At 37.5% G+C, this 20,910-nt stretch overlaps 1 protein-coding gene across 1 annotated transcript in view; it reads right to left on the bottom strand.

Annotated features, from left to right (window-relative positions):
* The window catches only part of LOC149021890 (ARM repeat superfamily protein), a gene marked incomplete at its 3' end in the record, with an annotated part of 80,710 nt that overhangs the window by 55,908 nt on the left and 3,892 nt on the right, over positions 1–20,910 (bottom strand). The window contains 5 exon segments of the mRNA XM_089150062.1: positions 1,730–1,793; positions 1,872–1,950; positions 4,314–4,409; positions 4,515–4,605; positions 12,507–12,578. Coding sequence (XP_089006188.1) covers positions 1,730–1,793; positions 1,872–1,950; positions 4,314–4,409; positions 4,515–4,605; positions 12,507–12,578 — 402 coding nt within the window.

Raw genomic sequence — 20,910 nt, 5'->3', positions numbered from 1 at the left:
GCCGAAAAATTGACTTTTCACGATATATCGCCAACTTTTCAGCGATATATCGTAGACATAATGTAAATGTTGTATCGCTAGGGGGAGTCGTGTCGCGCCCCAACAATAGGGCGATATATCACCCTATATTGCCGATCTTTGTACCATGGTTCCACCCTTCATGTTTCGAACCTAAATCAACATTTTTCTCATTTCTCTTGGATTCTACCCCCATTTCACATCATTTTAGCAATTGTTTTGCATTCCTTCTCCACTCTTGCACCTCCATTGTTGAGTTTTTGAGAATCAAACAAGATGAGTTAACAAAGTTCTCCATTTTTTATTTTTGTTTTATTTATGGCCCAAATCAACTCAAATTGCTATCAAATTAAAGTCCGTTAAGTCTAGAGTGTTGATCTATGATTATGTGAAGTTCAAATTAATTTTTGTATAATGCTACTATTTTATTATTTATCTATATTTAAAAATTATTTTCTAAAATATGTATATTCCTAAAATACACATGTATACACTCATGTATTAGCTTCAAATTGAAGAATGTGGGACACCATCACTTCATCTATGTTGTGATAGTGTTGAATCAGATGTTTTGTTACTAATTATTAATTTTAATTGTTTGGTAGACTTTTACTAGGGGTAATATTCTCCATTCTTCTCATATATACTACGTACTTGAATGTTACATTTCCAATAGGATTTTTTGGCAAACTAGTAGTTCCATTGTGCTTATTATACTTGAAATAAGTAGGATGCAAGAATCCGGATCATTTTGAGTCCATATAAGGCAAGAAACTGCAGGTCGAAACTTTAGGGGGGAAAATCACTAGTTTCAACCGAAATTTTGGTCGAAACATGGAAATCTCACACTTTCCCTAGGTCGAAATCCAGGTTTTGACCAAAATTTTTTCCTCAGCTTTATCCCAACTAAATGGTGATCCTTCCATTCCAATCATCTCTATTTGAGGTCAGACTAGATACAAGGCCTAAACCATGCATATCTTTTCTCAACGCTACTCCTAAGGTTATTTTAGGTTTGCCTTTAGCTCTTGTAGTTCCTTCAACTTGGATTAAACCACTCCTCCATACTAGGGCATTTAAAAGGCCTTTGTTGAGCATGGCCATGCTACCTCAGATTACTTTCTCGTTGCTTATCACATATCAAAGCTACTCCAAAACCAATTCTAAAATGATCATTCCTTACTTTATCCTTTCTAGTTTGGCCACTTATCCATCTCAACATCCTCATTTCTGCTACACCATTATCTATATAGTACTTCTAAACTACACAATTTTTTGTACCACACATCACAGTTGTCCGTACAATGGTCCTATAAAATTTTCCTTTTAAGTTTTAAAAGAATACTATGGTCACACAAAATGCCAAATGTCTCCACTTCATCCATAATATTTCAATTCCCTAGGAAACATCATCCTCTTCTAATGTCACCTTAATTTATGTCTGGGCCATGATATCTGACATACTCACTTCAAAATCTCCTTCTCATCAAGTTTCACAACCTGATCATCTGTCAAAGTATGATTGAAGCTACACCCCAAATAACCTTTCTCTATAATACTTAGCTGCAAACCTTTTGATTCAAAAGTTTAAAACATGCATAACAAAATATAGCACTTGAAAAGAAATGCCATTAAAAATAATAATAATAATAATGATGCAACATAGAATGAAGTCAGAGTAGGAAGGAAAATAAAAACTAGATGTGCAGACCTTCAAATCCCGGGAATTTGCCCAAACCCTCAATATAAGTTCAAAAGCAGAATTCAGAAATGACCTGCAATAGGTAAAGCTTTGGCTCAGGGAGAAAGCAAATAGATAAAAAATACCAGAACCAGAAGGAAAGATTACTCACATGACATTACTATCAAGAACTGGATGAGAAGGAAATTCCCCATTATATTGCCACACAGCCTGGCACCAGCATTTAAATGCTGTAACATACAAAGAACAAATACATTTTCACTGAATAATGAAGACAGGAAGGAATCTAAAATGCTAATAAGATTAGAAAAGGCACATAATGAAAAAGAAAGCATACAAAATATCACAGTAGCAACTTCATCTCCAACAAAACATTAGCAAAAATTGATGAGCAACTATAAAGCAAGGGTAGCAACTAGCTAACAGATGCTACCCATGCATATGTTATAAGGAATTGTGGATAACAATTTCTACCTTTTAGCATGCATTCCACCCGTTTTGTGTTTTCAAGAACCTATTAGTGGTCTAAATCTAATCGTCTACACAGGATAAGAGCTGTAAGTATGACGGAAAGATAAGGCCTCTTCCCATTACAGATAGAGGCAATTGCTTTCACATTGATAATTTGATATAATCTTGGTATTGGTGAAGCTTCATGATAAAAGTATTTGCATGACTTATATGGATTGAATTATGATTTCATATTACTTGCAGAGGCTTTTTTTAAATGAAGAACTAAAAATTCAATACCATAGCCCCATAGGGGTAAAAGAGTTGATGGGGAATGAACAAGAAAAAAAGAGAGGGGTGAGGGGGAGTGCCTATTTAGGGGCCAAATGAAGGCTAAGGCTTTCTTCCAAACAGGCAGGTTATGGGGCAGGTGAAGTAACCAGAATAATAAAAAAGAAGCCCTTTTCTTGAGTCCTAGTGAGTTTAGTTGAGTATAGAATAATTTCTTGAGTCCAAATCTACTTTTACTTTGTTATTAGAGTCCTTGTTTAGAGTCCCAATCCAAGTATTTTGGAATCTTATTTCAAATTAGGTTCCTTCTTAAGTTTGGAGTTTGTTTAAATTCTGCAATTATTTTTATTTAGGAGTCCTTATGAGTCTATGACAGAATTCTTTCTATAATTAGTTTCCTATTAGAGTCATATTGTCAGTGTGAGTTCTGTTCCAAATAGAACAAGTAAACAAATCAACCTTTATGAAAAGGCTATAGATAGAGCCATTCACTTATAAACAAATCAGTTTTGATGATCAATAAAATTTGATCGAAGAAGACATCGAGTGGAAACGTGGTTTTCTCTACTACAAGAAGTAAACATTCCCCACCCCTACCCCTACCCCTAGCCTTATCTCTTCTTCTCCCTTTCATTGCACCCTTCTTTTTTATTATTTTGAATTCTCGGACATTTTTAGAGACCCAAAATTCAAGGTCAGATCTTCGCCAATCACCGTTAGTTCTGACCATACTTTAGGAGCCTCATCCCCTCAATCCTAGTGACCTTAGATCCCAGTTTGACCCCATTCTGGCTGTTTGAATTCAAGATATAATTATTTCCTTGAATTTCCGTACTTCCCAAAACCATAAAAACAGGAACCTTCATGTCTTTTAATTTAGCCCCCCCCCCCCCCCCAAAAAAAAAAGGCACACACCTTAGGGAACATAGCCCTATATTAGTACCTACATTCCTTGCAAGTTTCAACCCATTCATACACCTATAGACCCTGGTTTCCCTTCTCAAGGGATTTATCCCATATCTCCCATGGGATGGACTATGTATCCTAGAGATCCTAAATATCATTTAAGAGCATATCATATTTGACCACAAAACATTAATCTAACCTTTCTCCATAAGAAATCATCCCTACACAACCTATATCACAAAGGATCCCCATATCCCCTAGACAGCCCATAACTCCCTAAACCAAACGCTAGTTTACTGCTGAATTCAACTCAATTTGGCCCTGAAGACTGGCCCTCATTTTGGTGGATACACCAGCAGGAGAAAAAAATGAAGTCAGTTGATGTCCTCCACACCATTCCAACAAACGTTAGTTTACTGCTGAATTCAACTCAATTGATCCTGAAGACTGGCCCTCATTTTGGTGGATACACCAGCAGGACAAAGAAAAAGAAGTTAGTTGATGCCCTCCACACCATTCCAACAAATGATCCAGGAAGGGGAAACCTGGACATGGGGGCAAAGCAGAAAAAAGTGGGGTAGGGAGGTAGATGATCATGGTTCTTTAGATAGGTAGGAGAAAACTGGATATTTACAGGTTTTAAATATAAGGAAAACCTACTTGTTGCAACCAAGGTTGATGAAAAAGCTATAACCCTACTTCTTTTTGCACTTATCAATAACAGTAACCCTGGCATTTCACAGGCATATCCGTGTATGTGAAAATAAGCAAAATAATATAGCTTATAATATTGACATCATGATGTCATTTTTGGACTATTTTGAAAGCATTTTCTACCCCTAGCATAAATAACTTGTAGTGTTTCATTCATGAACATAAAATCAAAATAGTGCAGACTCAGTAACAAACCACGAAGTCAAAGAAACTAATAGCACAATAACTATACCATGTGCAAAAATTGGCTGCTGAGCAACTCTCACATTTCCAAGAATAGGCAACACTCGTGAAAGAACACCTTTTAATCGTGGGGCAAACTGCAAAGCTTCAAAAGAAAAACAAAAAACACAAAAGGATGAAGTTTTAGCTTCAAAATCACCACATGAATAACATTCAAAGCATGTCAATATGAAGGATGCAGATGCTTAACCTTGAGCTGAGGCAAAGTCTGCAAGAATTTGAACCATGGCTGGGAGAGCTGAATTAGACCCAGACAAGTGAAGAAAAATCTCTTCCATCATCTGCACATTTAAGAGAAAAGAAGATCCATAAAATAATAAGCAAAAGCATTGACTGAGAAAGGCCTTAAACAAGACCAATTAAGCATGCAACAAACTACACAAGAAACCAGAGATGAGCAATGACTGATAAGAGAGTTTAACCAGGACAAAGCTTTCATTTGAAGTTATGGAAACAAAGATGAGAAATTAACACTCAAAAAAGAGTACTCTAAATTTTGCAGCAATAAATGTAAACAGGCACAATAACATATATAAACATAAGAACCCATATTCATTAGAGAAAAGCCTCAAAGATAGATTGCATCAAGCAGATCAGCTATCTTTGCTGTGGCTGCTGTGTAAGTCAAATATTACATTGATCCCTCTTTCCAAGCATAAGACTACCAGTTTGACTTTCTTGGGACAGACTACAGTTTTCTCAGGTAGTGGTTCAAGAAACAATTGTAGATTAGAATGAGAAACAAAGGCACTGCTAATCTGGAAAAAGACTACAGAATGTGAAAAGTGAATGGGTTCAATTGCCTACAATATTAGTGTCCTCATTTACGTGATGTTGTCCATATGACAAACAATGCTGCTACAGGATGCTTTTAACTATACAAAGTTCAGAAGAAGGAAAAAAAAAAGGGGGCATACACTAGACTGAAGTGCTACCTGACCAGAGGCTAAAGGGATGTAGAGAAATGTACTAGAATTCATATTGAGGCACAGAAGACCAAAGTTACCATCATAAAGTGCAGGAAGACACAGGAGATTGGAAAAGCAGAGGGAAGAGAAGAGTTTAATGAGGCATTTATATAAACAACCCAACAGAAGGGCCTGCTCTGATGACTCTGATAGCAACTAAATACCTACTAATGTTTAGACAGAAGCAGAGAACTGATAGGTACAGCAGGATCAGGCAATGAGCAGAGTAAAATATTTGATGGAGCAGGAAGGAGCTGGTTCCTCTAGCTCTAGAGCAACTGCACCAGCAGCATGTGGTAGCTGGCAGAGCTACCTTCCCAAAGACAAATTGTGAGAGCAGCCTCAGTACCAGTAGCAGACAATGATTAGATCCTACAGAGATTCTTCATCAGGATCTTGCCATCAATAGTACTTAAGAGTGCAGACAAAGAAAGCCAAAGATGTCTGGTCTGCACGGAATATAGTTGTCAAACCGACAAGGTTACAAGGTGGTGGCAGTGAGGGAAAAGATAAGGTGACACTAACATGGAACCTGGAGGCCTGCAAAATGGCATAGCCTCGTCAACTGAGGCGCCATTTGTATCATCTCTACAAATGGCCTGGATGCCCAGGAAATGCTATTGACAACCATGGGTTGGGAAGGTAAAGTGGGTAACACCATCACAAAATAGTTCTGGTAATAAAGCCTCCGTCCAAATGGCATAGAGGGACCATGCTACCACCAGCACATGCTAGACACTATGGCTGGTATAGGAGTGAAGGGGCCCTCTGCATGTGAACTGATCAATGGTTATTTGCCCAACCAAAGCAAAAGCTAGAGGAGCCCACTCATATTTTTTAAGGGGAAATGGGAAAACTATGGAGTGACTATAACATGTGATGGTTGGACTGAACCCACCAAACAATCCATCATCAATTTTGTTGAGAATTGCGCAGCCTTGGTGCGCAAGGATTGTGGCTGTTGCCTTGGTGCTCAAGTTATTGAGTTTCTAATTTAGAAATGGTGACTTAGTTCACAAATTTTGGAGAACTTGAGTTACATATTTTTCATTCCTTGGTGATCAAGACAATCCATCATCAATTTTGTTGAGAATTGCGCAGCCTTGGTGCGCAAGAATTGTGGCTGTTGCCTTGGTGCTCAAGTTATTGAGTTTCTAACTTAGAAATGGTGACTTAGTTCACAAATTTTGGAGAATTTGAGTTACATCTTTTTCATTCCTTGGTGATCAAGGTTTAGGAGAAATAGAAAGCATAGTTCCTATTTTCAACATAGTTATTATTTTCATCATAGTTTCTATTTTCAAGTTTCTTTCTAATTCCATACACTTTCTATTTTGGTTCTTTCTACTCTAGACAAGATGGTTTGCTTCTCAAGTTGTAATCTAGACTGTTGAGATCTATAAATAAAAGGCTATGATTCTAGGAGTTCTAAGCTAGAATCGCAGCCCATCGTTGTTGATTCTTCATCTTATTCTTCTTCTTGGATTTCTTCTTCATCCTCTCTCAAGTTCAACTACTGTTTTGTTTGATTAAAGTTTATTTCCTAACATGGTACCAGAGCAGGTTTAATCAGCATAGGGATTGCTTCTTCTCTCGCAATATTCTCCTTTTTTTTGCTTTCTACTTGGTTTGCAGCCACTCCTTACCGCATTAATGATATTTTTTATCCTTCTTCAAATAAAAGCATGAAGTGATCTTTCTACTACAATCAAAGACCCCAGAGGAGCTACTGAGTTACCTATTATTACCACTGCACAACCTATCTACTGAATGACTTATCTGGGGGGGGGGGGAAGGAGAGGCTGTTAACTTTTCTTCTTTTTCTCTCACAACTTCTGCGCTACTGTTTCTTCAAATAAATTGGTTTAATCCCGGTTTTACAATTACTGCAACCTGCATGTGTTCTTTTCTCTTGGCTCCCTGGGTTACGATATTCAAAGGATTACTTGCTCAAAGATCTGTTTGGCTGCCCGATTTATTGTCATTATTACTGTTGTCCTACTACTTCCTCTGCTGCTATAAATGGATAAGACCCCATTTACCGGAATCAACCTCAGCCCCTTATTCTTTTGGTAAATAGAGGTTTGAATTGGATCTTATTTGCTGCTGCTCCTTGTTACCCAACAACCAGAATCGGCTGCAAGGTATCATCTTCTGGTAAATAGAAAAGATATTATTTGAACTCCTGTTTGATTCACTAATATTGCTGCTGCCCCTGTTTCATTGAGTCTTTATGCTCCAGAAGGAAAAAAGAAATTTGTTGATGCCGTATTGCTTCCCTATTTCTGCCATTGTTTGTTTCGGGTGATACAACTCCTTGGAAAATTTTGTTTACATGGTATTGTTGTCCTATTTACCTGAATCAACTGCAGCCCCGTTTTCCTCGCTTCTCTGTCTACTAGAATCGACTTCAATGGTTTTATTCTTCTGATAGATGGAACATTATATTGATTATCATTAGTTCTACAATTCTCAACATAGATAAAAGGCAGTATTGGTTATTGTGGACTAAGGAGGCAAGTAAAAGACAATGTAGGTTATTGCGAACCAAGTAGGTAGTAAAAGGTAGTATGGGTTCCTATGGACCAAGTAGGTAAGTAGGTAGGTAAAAGATAGTATAGATTTAGGTAAGTAGGCAAGTAAAAGTAGTATAGGTTACAACAGAGCAAGTAGGTAGATAAAAGGTAAAATAAGTTACTACGGACCAAGTAGGTAGATAAAAGATAATATAAGTTACCACAGACCACAAGTAGGTAAATAGGAAGATAAAAGTAGTATGGAAGTTGTTGTAGAAGCCCATCTTAGAAGGATCAAGTTCTTCACCAATAATATTCTTCAACACATCTTGAGTAGATATATAAAGAATATCCAAGGTTGTTGTAATTCTTAACACTCCCCCTCACGCAGGAGTATACACAAAGAAATCTTCAACTTCAACAATAAGAATAAACTTGAAAGGCAGCAAATGAACCATAACTCTAATATTGAATGACTTTGTCTTTCTAGGAGAATGAACGAAAAGTGGAATTCAAAATAAGATGAGAGTGAGCAGCGTATGGTCTTGCTACTGGCCGGGGATACTAAAGGACTAGTCTTGAACCATGTAGCAATAGAAGATGCTGATAAACATTGAGAGAACTTCACCCAGGAGATAATCAACATCAACTTAAAGGAAAAAAACTTTAATTCTTCATGTCGAACAAATCATCCAATAATGGAAGCAATCGATGATCACCCATAAATATAGCAGCATCAAAGGCACTATCAAAATAATGACAGTAGTAGGGGGATCAAAAACTGTAACTTCAATGTCCACATATAACCTCTAACAAGAAGCCAAAGTAGTAGGCAAAGGCATAAAGGTAAAAGGCAGTATTAGTTATTGTGGATTAAGTAGGTAGGGTAAGTAAAAGGCAGTGTAGGTTACTACAGACCAAGTAGGTAGTAAAAGGTAGTATAGGTTCTCACGGACCAAGTAGGTAAGTAAGTAGGTAAAAAGTAGTATAGGTTGCTACAGACCAAGTAGGAAAGTAGGTAGGTAAAAATAGTATAGGTTACTATAGGCTAAATAGGTAGATAAAAGGTAATATAGGTTACTACGGACCACAAGCAAGTAGGTAGGTAAAAGTAGTATGGAACTTGTTGTAGAATACCATCTTAGGAGGATAAAGTTCTTCACCAATAATATTCTTCAATAGATCCTGAGTAGATATAAAAAGAGTATCCAATCCCCTCACATGTAGCATTACACGTGGACAATTAATGACAGCCAATATCCAATAAAGAAAGATCCCGAGCAAGAATTTCCAATGTGCCCTTTATGGTAGATAAAATCTTCATTCTTCTAGCAAGTCTGAATACAAGAAACAATTTCCAAACTCTCCTCATGGTAGTTTAAGATAATGGCAACATTGTAATAAACCAGAATATTTCAAGGGGTTATCAATAAATAAAGGAAAAGAATGACAAATCTGTAAATATCCCAAAACTAAAACGGGACTGACATAAAAGTAATTAGAGAAATCTCCAAAAGGTAACACTGACAAAAGCCAAACAGTGAACTTTGAAGCCCTAAGTTTGAGGAAACACTCCCAATAATGGAAACACAAAATAAGATAATTCTAGGAATCAGGAAATTGGATGAGAAATCATAATAAAAAATCCAAATCAAGAACAGAATCCAAAAACATGACCAGAAACTCAAAACCAGAAAACACCGAAACCTAACAACCAGCAGCGCCATTGGTAACAAACAGGCAATCATCAAAAATCTGAAGATGAACTTCACACCAAAACTTTGAGATTACCACAGTCATCTACTAGCACAAATCGCACAAATCGCACAAATTACAGATCTCAATGCTGATATTACCAAAACCTCCAACGAAAAAACAAACATGAGAGGAAGAAGAGAAACGAACGCTGAAACATAAATTCTTTTTTTTTTCATGTTAAATCTTCATGGGAACCCTAGTTCAATGAATAGTTTATCATTTTCATTAAACTAGGGTTCCGTTCTTCAAACTGGAAACCTAACGACTCTCAAACCGGCAATTGCAGAGAGAAACAAATGCTGATTAAACCTGCACTGATACCATGTTGGAATTTCAGCACCTATAATCTGCCTAGGGAAATTAAGAAAGAAGAAGAAGAATAGAAAAAGACTGAAAGAAGAAGAAGAAGAAGAAGAAGAAGGAGAGAGCATGTATGTATGTTGGCTCTCCCCTAGTACTTTATTTATAATGTAAAACCAAGTCTACAGCAAAAAGAAAAATTACATATTGCATAGAATCTCCCAAATCTACTAAAAATGAAACTATCATATGAAGACTACTTATCAACCAACCAACAAGAAAATTAGAAAGTAACCAAAATAGAATTAACTAAAATAGAAACCCTGATTTTTCAAACTTGTGCAACTTGTGCACCAAGGCTGCTGCAATTGTCAACAAAATTTCATGGTGTATCATGATGGTAAACGGTAGGTCTGTGTACCAGAGTTCGTGGCGGCAGGAGGAGGGGTTACAAAACATCGTCGAAGTGGTGACTGACAACAGCAACAACTTCAAAAATTCCAGGGACAGCTGATGCACAATAACAGATACCACATATTCTGGACACCATGTGCAGCCCAATGCACTAACCCCAAGCTAAAGGAACATGAAAACTGATGAAGAAATCCAATGCACAAGGTCCAGCCTAGATGGCAAGAAAAGGGACCAAGTTCTTCTACAAACATAAACAGGCTTTAGAGAATTCTTGAGGCCTGATATTACTCAATTCACCACCAACTACATTGCCCTGAAGAGCCTGAAAGTGGACACGGTTGGTCTCGGTTTGATATTTACTTTAAATGGTTAATGTAGTTGGAAACAGTAGGGGATGCCAAAATGTATGGAACAACAGGTAACCATATTTAGCGACCAATTATGGCAGGACCTGAAGAAGGCCATTCTCATACTAGAGCCAGTGGTAAATGTATTATGAATGATCATGAAGCAGCAGAGCCTTGGAGTGTCCCAATCAAGTAAGGGAACCCAGATCAAGAACCAGGTCCAAATATAGATTTTAGTCCAGTACATGTTTGAGTTTTTTTTTTCATATTATTTACTTTCTTGGGAAAACTGTGTCAACAAGTTTTAAGTTGGGGACACTATTTAGGAATAGTTTTAGTTACATTTATATTATTAAAAGTCCTAGGTTATTTAAGTCTATTTCTTTTATTATTTAAATTCTTGTAGTCAACATATTGAGCACAAATAAAGTAGAATGTTTTGAAGCTTGAGCTTGTCTGCATGCATACATTTGCCCCTTTCCTCTCGTCCCCCCCCCCCAAAAAAAAGAGTAATTTTAACTTTAACTTGTACATAATTGCTGCTGCCGTTGCGCCTTCCCTCCTGCACAAGGAAGTTCTTCCTAAGTGTTTAAAGTCTAAGCTGCTGCTGGGATTTGAGAAAGTGCAAGAAGTTCCAATAAAATTCCTGCCTCAACAAGGTTGGAGATCAATCTTCTCCATCAAGGTTGTGCTTCAAGATCGTCCAGTACAAGCTCTGCTGCCATTGAAGATTGCACAACAGTGAGGTGACCATGAAGTTCCAGCTCAAACCCTAATCAACTCCCAAAAAATCCAGAAGCCAAAACCCCAATTCCAGCCATCCTAGCCATGAATTTTCATCACAAACCCAGCCATAAGTTCCCACCCACCCCCAAAGTGTGGTATAGTGGATACCCCTTGCTGCCCTTCTCGTCCATCAAAACCCCTAGATCAAGCCCCTTTATTGACCAATTTCTCCAAGAATCCAAACTTCCAATTTAGATCTTGCCACACCCAATCATTGAAATTCCCCCAGATTTGGAGCATAGCCATAATTGCAACTCCTACACTCAATTAAAGTTTCATCCTAATGCAACCACTACAACCTAGGTTCTCAATAACCACATTGCCTACCTTATAATCCTCAAACCATAGTTTTTCAAGAAACCTATTTCTAACCACCAGAATTGTTTCAAACCTGAAAAGAACCATTGTTGACCATGCCATACACACCCCCAGAATATTGAAACAAACAGATCACCTAAAATTCTACTTGAGATAACCCAGTCTCAAAACCAAACCATATCAACCCAGAAAAATCTTGAATCTCATTCAATCAACCAATCAAGAAGCCAGGATCCTACTACAACCAACACATATATATTTAGGCATCACATTATCTCATCCAATAGTCCTTTTACAACATCACACATTGAACCCAAACAACCAGACACATTGAGATCAAAATCCTAACCCAATTTCAGTTCAGGCTAACTCTACCCGTAATTAGCCCAATTTGAGCTACCTCTGAAGAGATCCTGTTTACTGGGCCCTTAATTTTTCTAAGGCTACATCAAGGGTGTGACAAGTTGTGATAGAAGACAAGGTTCTCAAACCACTAATCAGTATCAAAGGGGGGGGATTTCATATATGATCACTTAGTATCAATGGGATAAATACGACCTTTTGTTAATAGAGGAAGGGTTTTGATATTTCAAAAGGAGCTTCTCCCATTGAAGAGTTTCAAGTATGACCAAATATTACACACGGCTGTACATGAGACCTTTTGCCTAATTTAGGAACCTATTTCTCTGATCAAAAATAAAATCCAAGGTATAGGATCACTTCTGGTTATCAACTAAGCAACAAATCCAAAAGAAAATGATATAGACAAACCCACCAAGTCAGGCAAATGAGAGCCTATTGAAACAAGTACACCTGCCGCAGCTCTCTGCCAGTCAGCGTTAAGTTCCTATACAAAAGAGAATTAGAAAGTATGAGGAAAAAAAAAGAGGATCTTCAACCAAATATTGCAATTAAGTTCCTGACATAAAGTGATAAACCATGTTATCTTCCATTCTAACATGGATGCATTTGTGTCTGCATTCTGAAGTAGCATTCCCCAATTACCATTATTTTCTAAAATAAAGCAAATGTTATCAGTGCCCCTGATACCATGTGACCATATAGAAAGTAAAAACCAGTCACTGTGAAAATTTTCAGGAAGATGGAAGATGACAATGAGGGGGCAAGAGAGCCATAATAGTTTCAATGAATTCCTTTCAGATCTAACAAGTTTTATTATATTTTTGTGAAAACCATAGTCAAAACAGGGAGGGGCCTTGGCGCATTGGTCGGTGGGCCACAGTTGTAGCCTCCCAGCAAAAATCGTTGGGGTAAGGCTGTGTGGGAAAAATGCCACCCCAGACTCTGGTTGTGCACAAGCCTCCTGCACCAGGTTCACATAGTCAAAACAGGAAATAAATCCTAGTAGCAATGTAAAACTAATACTACAGGAGTAACTGCCTACCTAACACCGTAGTTCGAGAACCTGCCAAGATCTCAAAGTATCACAATATTTGCTAAGTACTGGGATGAGATGGACCTCAAAACGAAAAAGTGGACCAACTCAATCAAGCTGAGATCTTGGTTCAAGATTTTGGATCATCCCTTGTATAGAAACACCCAACTCAAACCAATATTTTGAGATCTTGATAAAACTAATGAAACTCCATTGAGCTGGAGACTTGGAGGTTTTGGCTGATGCAAGCTGCTTCTTGGAATTTCTTGTTGATTTTCAGGACTCGTCTTCAAAGTCCTTTTCTAGTAGATTATGCTACATCTACGACGAATCTAACTTAACCTCAAGCAAATCCATCTTCAATAACCTATATCACTGATCCCCCAGTTTGCTTGAGATTAGACTTATATGCATATGTGGAAGCATAGAACAATTACCATACAACATCGGAAACCAAATTGGTACATATACAAAATACCATGTCTCAAAATGCAATGGGATGTACTCATACAGGTATGCCACTTTTTTGTTATTTAGACATTCATAATGGCAATTGAAGCTGCTTTACACAAAATATATGATTTGATAACTTTTTGTCACTAACTTATGCATAGAATAGGCCATTTTTTACTTTTAGTATGTTGTTTGCTACAATGGTACTAACATTCACGTAATTTCGCCAAACTTAGTGGACTTCGGCCTTGGCAAAACAAAATGCCAAGGCAAAATTGAAACATACAAGATTTCACCGAAATTTCAGGGTTGAAACATACAAAATTTCACCCATATTTCAGTATCTCCCTGAAATTTCGGTGAAATATTGCGGAAATCTCAACAATTTTAGCGACATTCGCTTAAAATCTCGAAAATTTTGATGAAATTTTGAAAATACCAAGGGGTTGGATGGGTGAGGGATAGGGGTGAGGCATTGTTGGACCAGCCTGGAGGGTGGCTTGACCAATATATTGCTCAAGAGGCCAGAACTGATATGCATCAAGACCAGCACAGCCAATTATGCCAATTCCACGATCGAGTTATAATCCACGGCCATTCCCTAGGGTAGGCTATCTACTTTATGCTGATGATGCTACCTATGGAAGAGCAGTGAACGACTACATGGATAACTTTATCTGTACCATGTAATGGCTTGCTTATGTCCAGTATTCAAAGTACTCCTCTATGACTCAAGGGATGGATCTAGCCTAACATAGCAGCTTTTATTAGTTTAGAGTAGGTCCCATTCATTGTGTATTTTTGTTATTGTCGACTTGTAATATCTTGTATGACGTATCTTATTCATTCATTCAATTATCGTTAATACATCATTTATTAAAATTTTCAACCGAGCACTGAGTTCTACACTTCTACTTGCATATTGAATTCTACTTGTTCTTGTACTTCTTCTGGTGTTTGTTGTTGCATTTCAATGAAAATTGTAGTTTTCTCTTGCATTTACATTTGTGAAAATGCACGTTCCAAATTTCCAGATTTGCCCACGTATAGCTTGGCATGTATCAATTAAGAACACCACTTTGGACTAGGTTTTAGGCGAAAATAACACTTCCATTTGATTGTTGGCCTTCCAATCAGCTCTGCTTGAGGCCAAACTAGATACAAGGCCATCAAAATTCAAAATTTTCAAGGCGGTGTAAGATTACATTGTAATTTGTGTAATTTAGATTTGACTACTTCTCAATATTTGTTTTGCATTTTAATGAAAGTTTCAGTTTTCTTGCATATCCACTTTTAGACTTGTGAATACATGATCCAATTTCAATAACGCATAGCCAAACACGTGCAAATCAAAAAAACCACTTTGTGTTAGGTTTGAGTCAAAAATAACTTTGTCATTGTGTTTGTTGGCCTCAAATTAGATTGCAAACATCACCTAAAACCCACTGAAACATGGTACAATGGTGTACCATACTACCATGATTCGTTCAAATTTTAGTACGGTCGGGACACCAAGACGAGATGAAATTTCAAACTATGGTTATGACGCCTAACTAGGATGGGGTTGCCAAGCATAAGAACAGACAATTCACTGAAGTTGCTTGGTCATTGATGCTTACCATGCATTTCCTGGCCCACTTTTGGGTGATGTGATTCTCCTTGCTACCTACTTGATTAATCAGATGCGCTCTCTAGTATTGAAGCAGCACTACCTTCTTGATCTTCTAGTTGGTTCCACAGCCATCACCATTCAACATAAAGTGTTTGATTGAGTTGCCTATTCCACAAATCACCATATAAAGCATAGATTTGATCCCAAAAGGGTACGTTGTATTTGCCTTCGTTACTCTACAACTTAGAAATGCTACAAGTGCTATCATCCTTCCAAGCATATGTTGGTTACCAAGGATGTATTTTTCAAGAACAAGTTCCTTTCTACTCAAAAAGTACACCTACTCAAGGGGAGAGTGGTTCTACTGAAGAGGAGCCTGTGGTAGTAACTCCCTTCGAAGTTTTCTTTGGGTCTACTCGTTCATATGATGTTTGTCTTGATGATCGTAAACTGGTTCTACAATAAGAGACCTTGATTCAGGGGAAGCATGAAGCAAGGGTTCAATCTCCAGTTGAAGTCTTTGCTGAACACAAGAAAAGAGACTCAGCATGTTCTCAAGCCTACCATCATTCCTCCCCAGTGTCACGGCGCGGCAGGCGGGGGCAATGAGGCGGAACCCGAGGCGCTTGGCGGGAGGCGTTAAGTGAAATAGTGTACATCTCATTCACTCAAATCTATCATATCTTATATAATAAAAAAACTAATATCAAACTACCTCAAGTCATCCAACATACTACAAACCACACATAATAGGTCCTAAATAAAAAGTCGCAAGAAGAAAGGAAGAGAAGAAGTTACCAGGCCGCTGCCGGAGTGTCGCGCGGGAATGGAAGAGAAGAAGAGAGGAGAGAGAAAGAGATTGGGGATTGAGTGAGAGGAGAGTGTGAGACGAGTCAAGAACTATCTCTTTCAATTTTGTTTGTTTTTATTTTTATTTTAACATTTGATCACATGTAACGTCATTATACATATGCATATAGGTTCAAACAATAGATACTTTACAATCGGAATCTAATAAGCATTTCAATATATGCCTTCAATTAGGCATCTTTCTCGTGATTTAAAAAAGAAAAAAACGGACGCCTGCCAAGAGGGGGGGATGCTCTACAGCAACTGGACCAACCAGATCCAAGTCCTACAACTTTTTCTCTACCTAGTAAATCTAACTCTAATACAAATCATTCTTTGGATTTATCAATTCCTATTTGTAAGGTCCGTATGAAATGCATCTAACATCCTGTTTCTAGTGTGGTCCCTTCAATTCATTACCGTCTGCCTTCCATACTTCCATCCTCTCTTTCTTCTGCTTCTATTCCTAACACCTGGCAGAAAGCTATATCTCATTCTCACTGTAAAGAAACAACAAACGAAGATACGAGAGCTTTAAGAAAGAACAAGACGTGGGAGCTGGTTCGGCTTCTAGCAAGAAGAACTTAGTGTATTGCTGTATTGCAAACGGGCCTTTGTTGTGAAACATAAAACCAATGGTACAATAGGTTGTTACAAACTTACAAAGCCAAGCTGGTTGCTCAAGGTTTCACACAAACCTATGGGATCAACTATCAGGAGACCTTTACTCCTATTGAAAAGGTCAATGCCATACGTGTGATTCTCACACATGTAGTGAATCAATGATGTCTATTGTAACAACTTGATGTGAAAATGGCATTACAAGAAGATTATAGGGAATTCCCCTTGGTTTTGCCTCTAGGGAAACCCATGTTCAGGTTTGCATTCTTTGATGTACACATGGCTTGAAATGATCTCCATGAACATGGTTTGCAAGTTTCTTAAAGCCATTGTCTCCATTGGCTACAAATAAGGCAATGCATATCATACGTTGTTTATACAAAAGACCAGCGCTCACATCACCATCTTGATTGTTCATGTGCATGATAATGTCATTGCAGGAACAGGAAGCAGTGCTGCAAAAACTGTCTCCAAAGACTTACCTGCATTCTGAATTTAAGATTAAAAATATGCACAAGTTGAGGTACTTTCTTGGCATAGATTTAGCCTAAGTTGTGATGTCTATTTCTCAAAGAAAGTATACTCTCCACCTGCTAGTTGTGACCAACAAGATGGGGCATAGACCTAATAACACACCAATAAATCCCGGTTCTCATCTTAAGAGTAAAGACAATGAACCTATAGACAAGGGCAGCTACCAAGTTTAGTTGGAGTCTTGGAGATTTGATCTATTTGCCACACACTAGACTTGACATTTCGTTTGCAATTAGCCTTATCAATCAATACATGCATGATCCCTATTTCACTCATCTAGACACAGTGTACAAAATTTTCAAGAACTTAAAGGTTGCCCGTGGAAAAGGGATTCTTATCTCTCCATATAATCACATTCAGATGGAGCCCTAAACTGATGCTGATTGGATAGCTGTCCATGATGTGAACACAAAGATCCCCCTTGGTCAAACCCTAAGTGGGGCCCACTAGATGGCTCCAAGAAGCCCCTTGAGCTGGCCCAACCCCCTGGTAGGGGTATTTTGGGCATTTTCAGCCCTCTTTTAGTGCTAGAATTATTTCCAAAGTTTGAATTGGTTTCTATTTCTTGATTTGAGTTGTGCTTGAATTGGTTCGGTTGAGGATAAGATAAGACTCTTGCACAAAGAGAGTTCCTATCTTTTAGCTTTAGGAGGATCTTATCTCTTAAGAGTTTACTTTTAATTAGAAGTTGTCTTTTAGTAGTTGGTGGTTGAGAGACCTAGTGAATTCTTTTTCAAGTGCAATTCCTAAAATAGACTCTTGTGTTATTTAGTCTTTTATTTTCAGTACGTCTTTAGCTATTTAGATTCCAAATTAAGAGTCCAGATTATGTGGTGGGATCCTTGTTTGTTAAGGAACCCCACTTAGTCCTAGAGTCTTTTGAAGGCTATAAATAGCCTACTATTTTTGTAATTCTTCAAGTTTGATTATTGAAAAAAAATTTTGTTTGAGTCGAAGATCATGGTTTCCTAGTTGAGGGGCCATGGTTGAGTAAGACTTTGTTCAAGGATCAGCATCTATCAATACTTCAAGTAGTTAATCAACTTCAAGTCTTCAAACAGCAGCCATCTTCATTCTACAGTAGCCATTCAACAGATCCAGCAAGCATTCTTCAAGATGGAGATGTTGACTTGGTGTGCAAGTCTTGGAGACGCTGCCTTGGTGCGCAAGTCTTGGAGTTGTTGCCTTGGTGCACAAGTTTTGGAGCTGCAGCCTGAAGTTTCCTTTTTGGATACTTTTTATTTTCCTTTTGTTTCTATTTTAGATACTTTCTATTTTAGTTGCTTCCTATTTTGGTTACTTTATATTTTTCTTATTACTTGGTTGACGAGTAATCTCTCTAGGATAGTTTCCTTTTTAATAGATTTGGGAGATTCTATACAATATGTAATTTTATTTTTGAAGTAACTTAGTTTATGAAACTTTCCTAAACGAAGACTTTATTTTACATTATAAATAAAGTACCAGGGGAGAGCCAAAATATACATGCAAGCTCTATCCCTTCTTCTCTTCTTCTTTCTTCTTCTTCTTTCTAAATTTCCTTTTAGTCCCTAGGTTGATTACAGGTACTGAAATTTTCCATAGAATCAGAGTGGGTTTAATCAGCCTAGTGACTGCTTCTTCTCTCTCAATAAAGAATTGTTTTTTATTTTCTACCCAGTGCACAGCCACTAATAGCTCTTATAATTACATGGTAGCAACTTCTCCAATGATAGATAGGGTGATATGCTTTCTTATTGACAAAATCTGAATGTGTGCATGACAATCTCTGGTTTTTTGGATCAATCTGTTGTTTGTTCATCTGAGATATGATGGATATGCTACCTCATTCTGCAATCGATGTTGATGCTGCTGAAACTTTGAGGGATTATTGTATCTACCTAGAAGGAACTCAATCACAATCTAAGAAGTTTCTGGTGGTTTGGTTACCACATCTTATTGCCCTCTTTTCTACTGGCGGAGACTGTTTTTCTGGAATTTTCTGGGTCAGCTTTTGGTTTATGACTTGTTAAATCAGATTATTTTCTTGTTTCTCAGTATATTGAGAACACATTGTTGGTCATTGCAAGACCAAAGTATTTCTGCCTCCTTCCTTGATTTTTGGTAACTCCAGTTAAACATTGCTTAGTTTTCTATTTTCCTTCAAAAACCTCACTTTGTTTTTCCTTTTTTTCTTCTTCAACAATTGTTTGCTTTCCTATCTGAGGGATGAACATTATCACATTACTTACCTGCTTTATCTGATTTTAGCTTTTCTTTACTTAATTACCACAAATTCTCTTCCTTTATTCCATATTCCCCCACGTCCCATGATATTCTTTCATCTTCTTGGGTTTCCTTATTTATAATTACTTCCAAATTTGATTTTCCACTATCACTCCTCCATACAGCCCCGTTTTCCCCTGCTTCTCTATCTACGAGAATCAACTTCAATGGTGTATTCTTATGGTAGATGGAATATTATATTAATGATCTTTAGTTCTACAATTATGTCCTCAGAGTTAATTTGCTGCTTTTTGGATCTCTAGGACATACTACTGGTTATCGCTCTTCCTTTGATATTGGTAGGTGCTTCCCTTACTGCTAAGTGGTCTACTGCTTTTGCTACTGTCTCATTTGAGTTGATACTAGTGGTTCAGAATTTTCTACTATAACGAATGGAAGTTCTTGTACTTGGATTCATCAAGTAGCATGGTCCATTGAAGTACCCAAGTGGTTCATCAGTTCAAACTTTGAGATATTGGTAATTTTCCGTCATTATTTGTCCACGTGAGGAGGAGATTGGAGCCTTAGTCTATATATACTCAAGTCTTTTGAGGAGTATAATTTGTGAAGATATTTTATCCTCCTAAGATGGTATTCTATAGTAACATCTATCTACTTCGCGACCTTAACCTACCTACTTGGTCTGTAGTAACCAATACTACTTTAACTTGTCCATAATAACACATACTACCTTTACCTAACTATTTGGTCTATATTAACCTATACAACCTTAATCTACCTACTTGGTCCGGAGTAGCCCATACTACTTTTACATACCTACTTGATCTATAGTAACTTACACTACTTTAATCTACCCACTTGGTCCATAGTAACCCATACTACCTTACCTACCTGGTCCGCAATAACATATATTGTCATTTACCTACCTACTTGGTCCACAGTAACCAATACTGCCTTTTACTTACCCCATACCTTTGCCTACTACTTTGCCTTCCCGCAAAAGGTTATTGTGGACATTGGAGCTATACTTTTTATCTATTAGTGTGGAGACTCCTCCCTACTATTGGCATTATTTGGATAGTGCTTTTGATGCTACTATACATATAGATTTTGTTCATCTTCAATATTGCTGATTGTTCTCATTATTGGATGATTCTTTGACATGAGGAATTAAAGATTGTTTTTTTTTTAATTTGATGTTGATTATCTCCTGGGTGAAGTTCTCTTAGTGTTTATCGGTGTCTTGTTGCTACTTGTGTTCGAGATAATGGAGCTTTAATATATGTTTCTATTATTTCAAGATTAGTGCCACCTTTCAAGTATATTCTTATTTGTCCAAGCCGGAACTTTCTTCTTAAATACTCCAGCTTGAAGGGGAGCATTGAGATTTGCACAAGTTATGAAAATGCTGCCTTGGTATGCAAGTTTTGAAGTTGTTGCCTTGGTGCGCAAGTTATGGAGCTGCAGCCTGAAGTTTCCTTTTTGGAT

The sequence above is a fragment of the Hakea prostrata genome, chromosome 3 (assembly GCF_041222555.1).
Source record: "Hakea prostrata isolate BN-2017 chromosome 3, UWA_Hpros_2, whole genome shotgun sequence".
In the NCBI taxonomy this organism is placed as follows: domain Eukaryota; kingdom Viridiplantae; phylum Streptophyta; class Magnoliopsida; order Proteales; family Proteaceae; genus Hakea; species Hakea prostrata.
The sequence above is the reverse complement of the archived record's forward strand: the minus strand, read 5'-3'. Positions and strand labels throughout refer to the sequence as shown.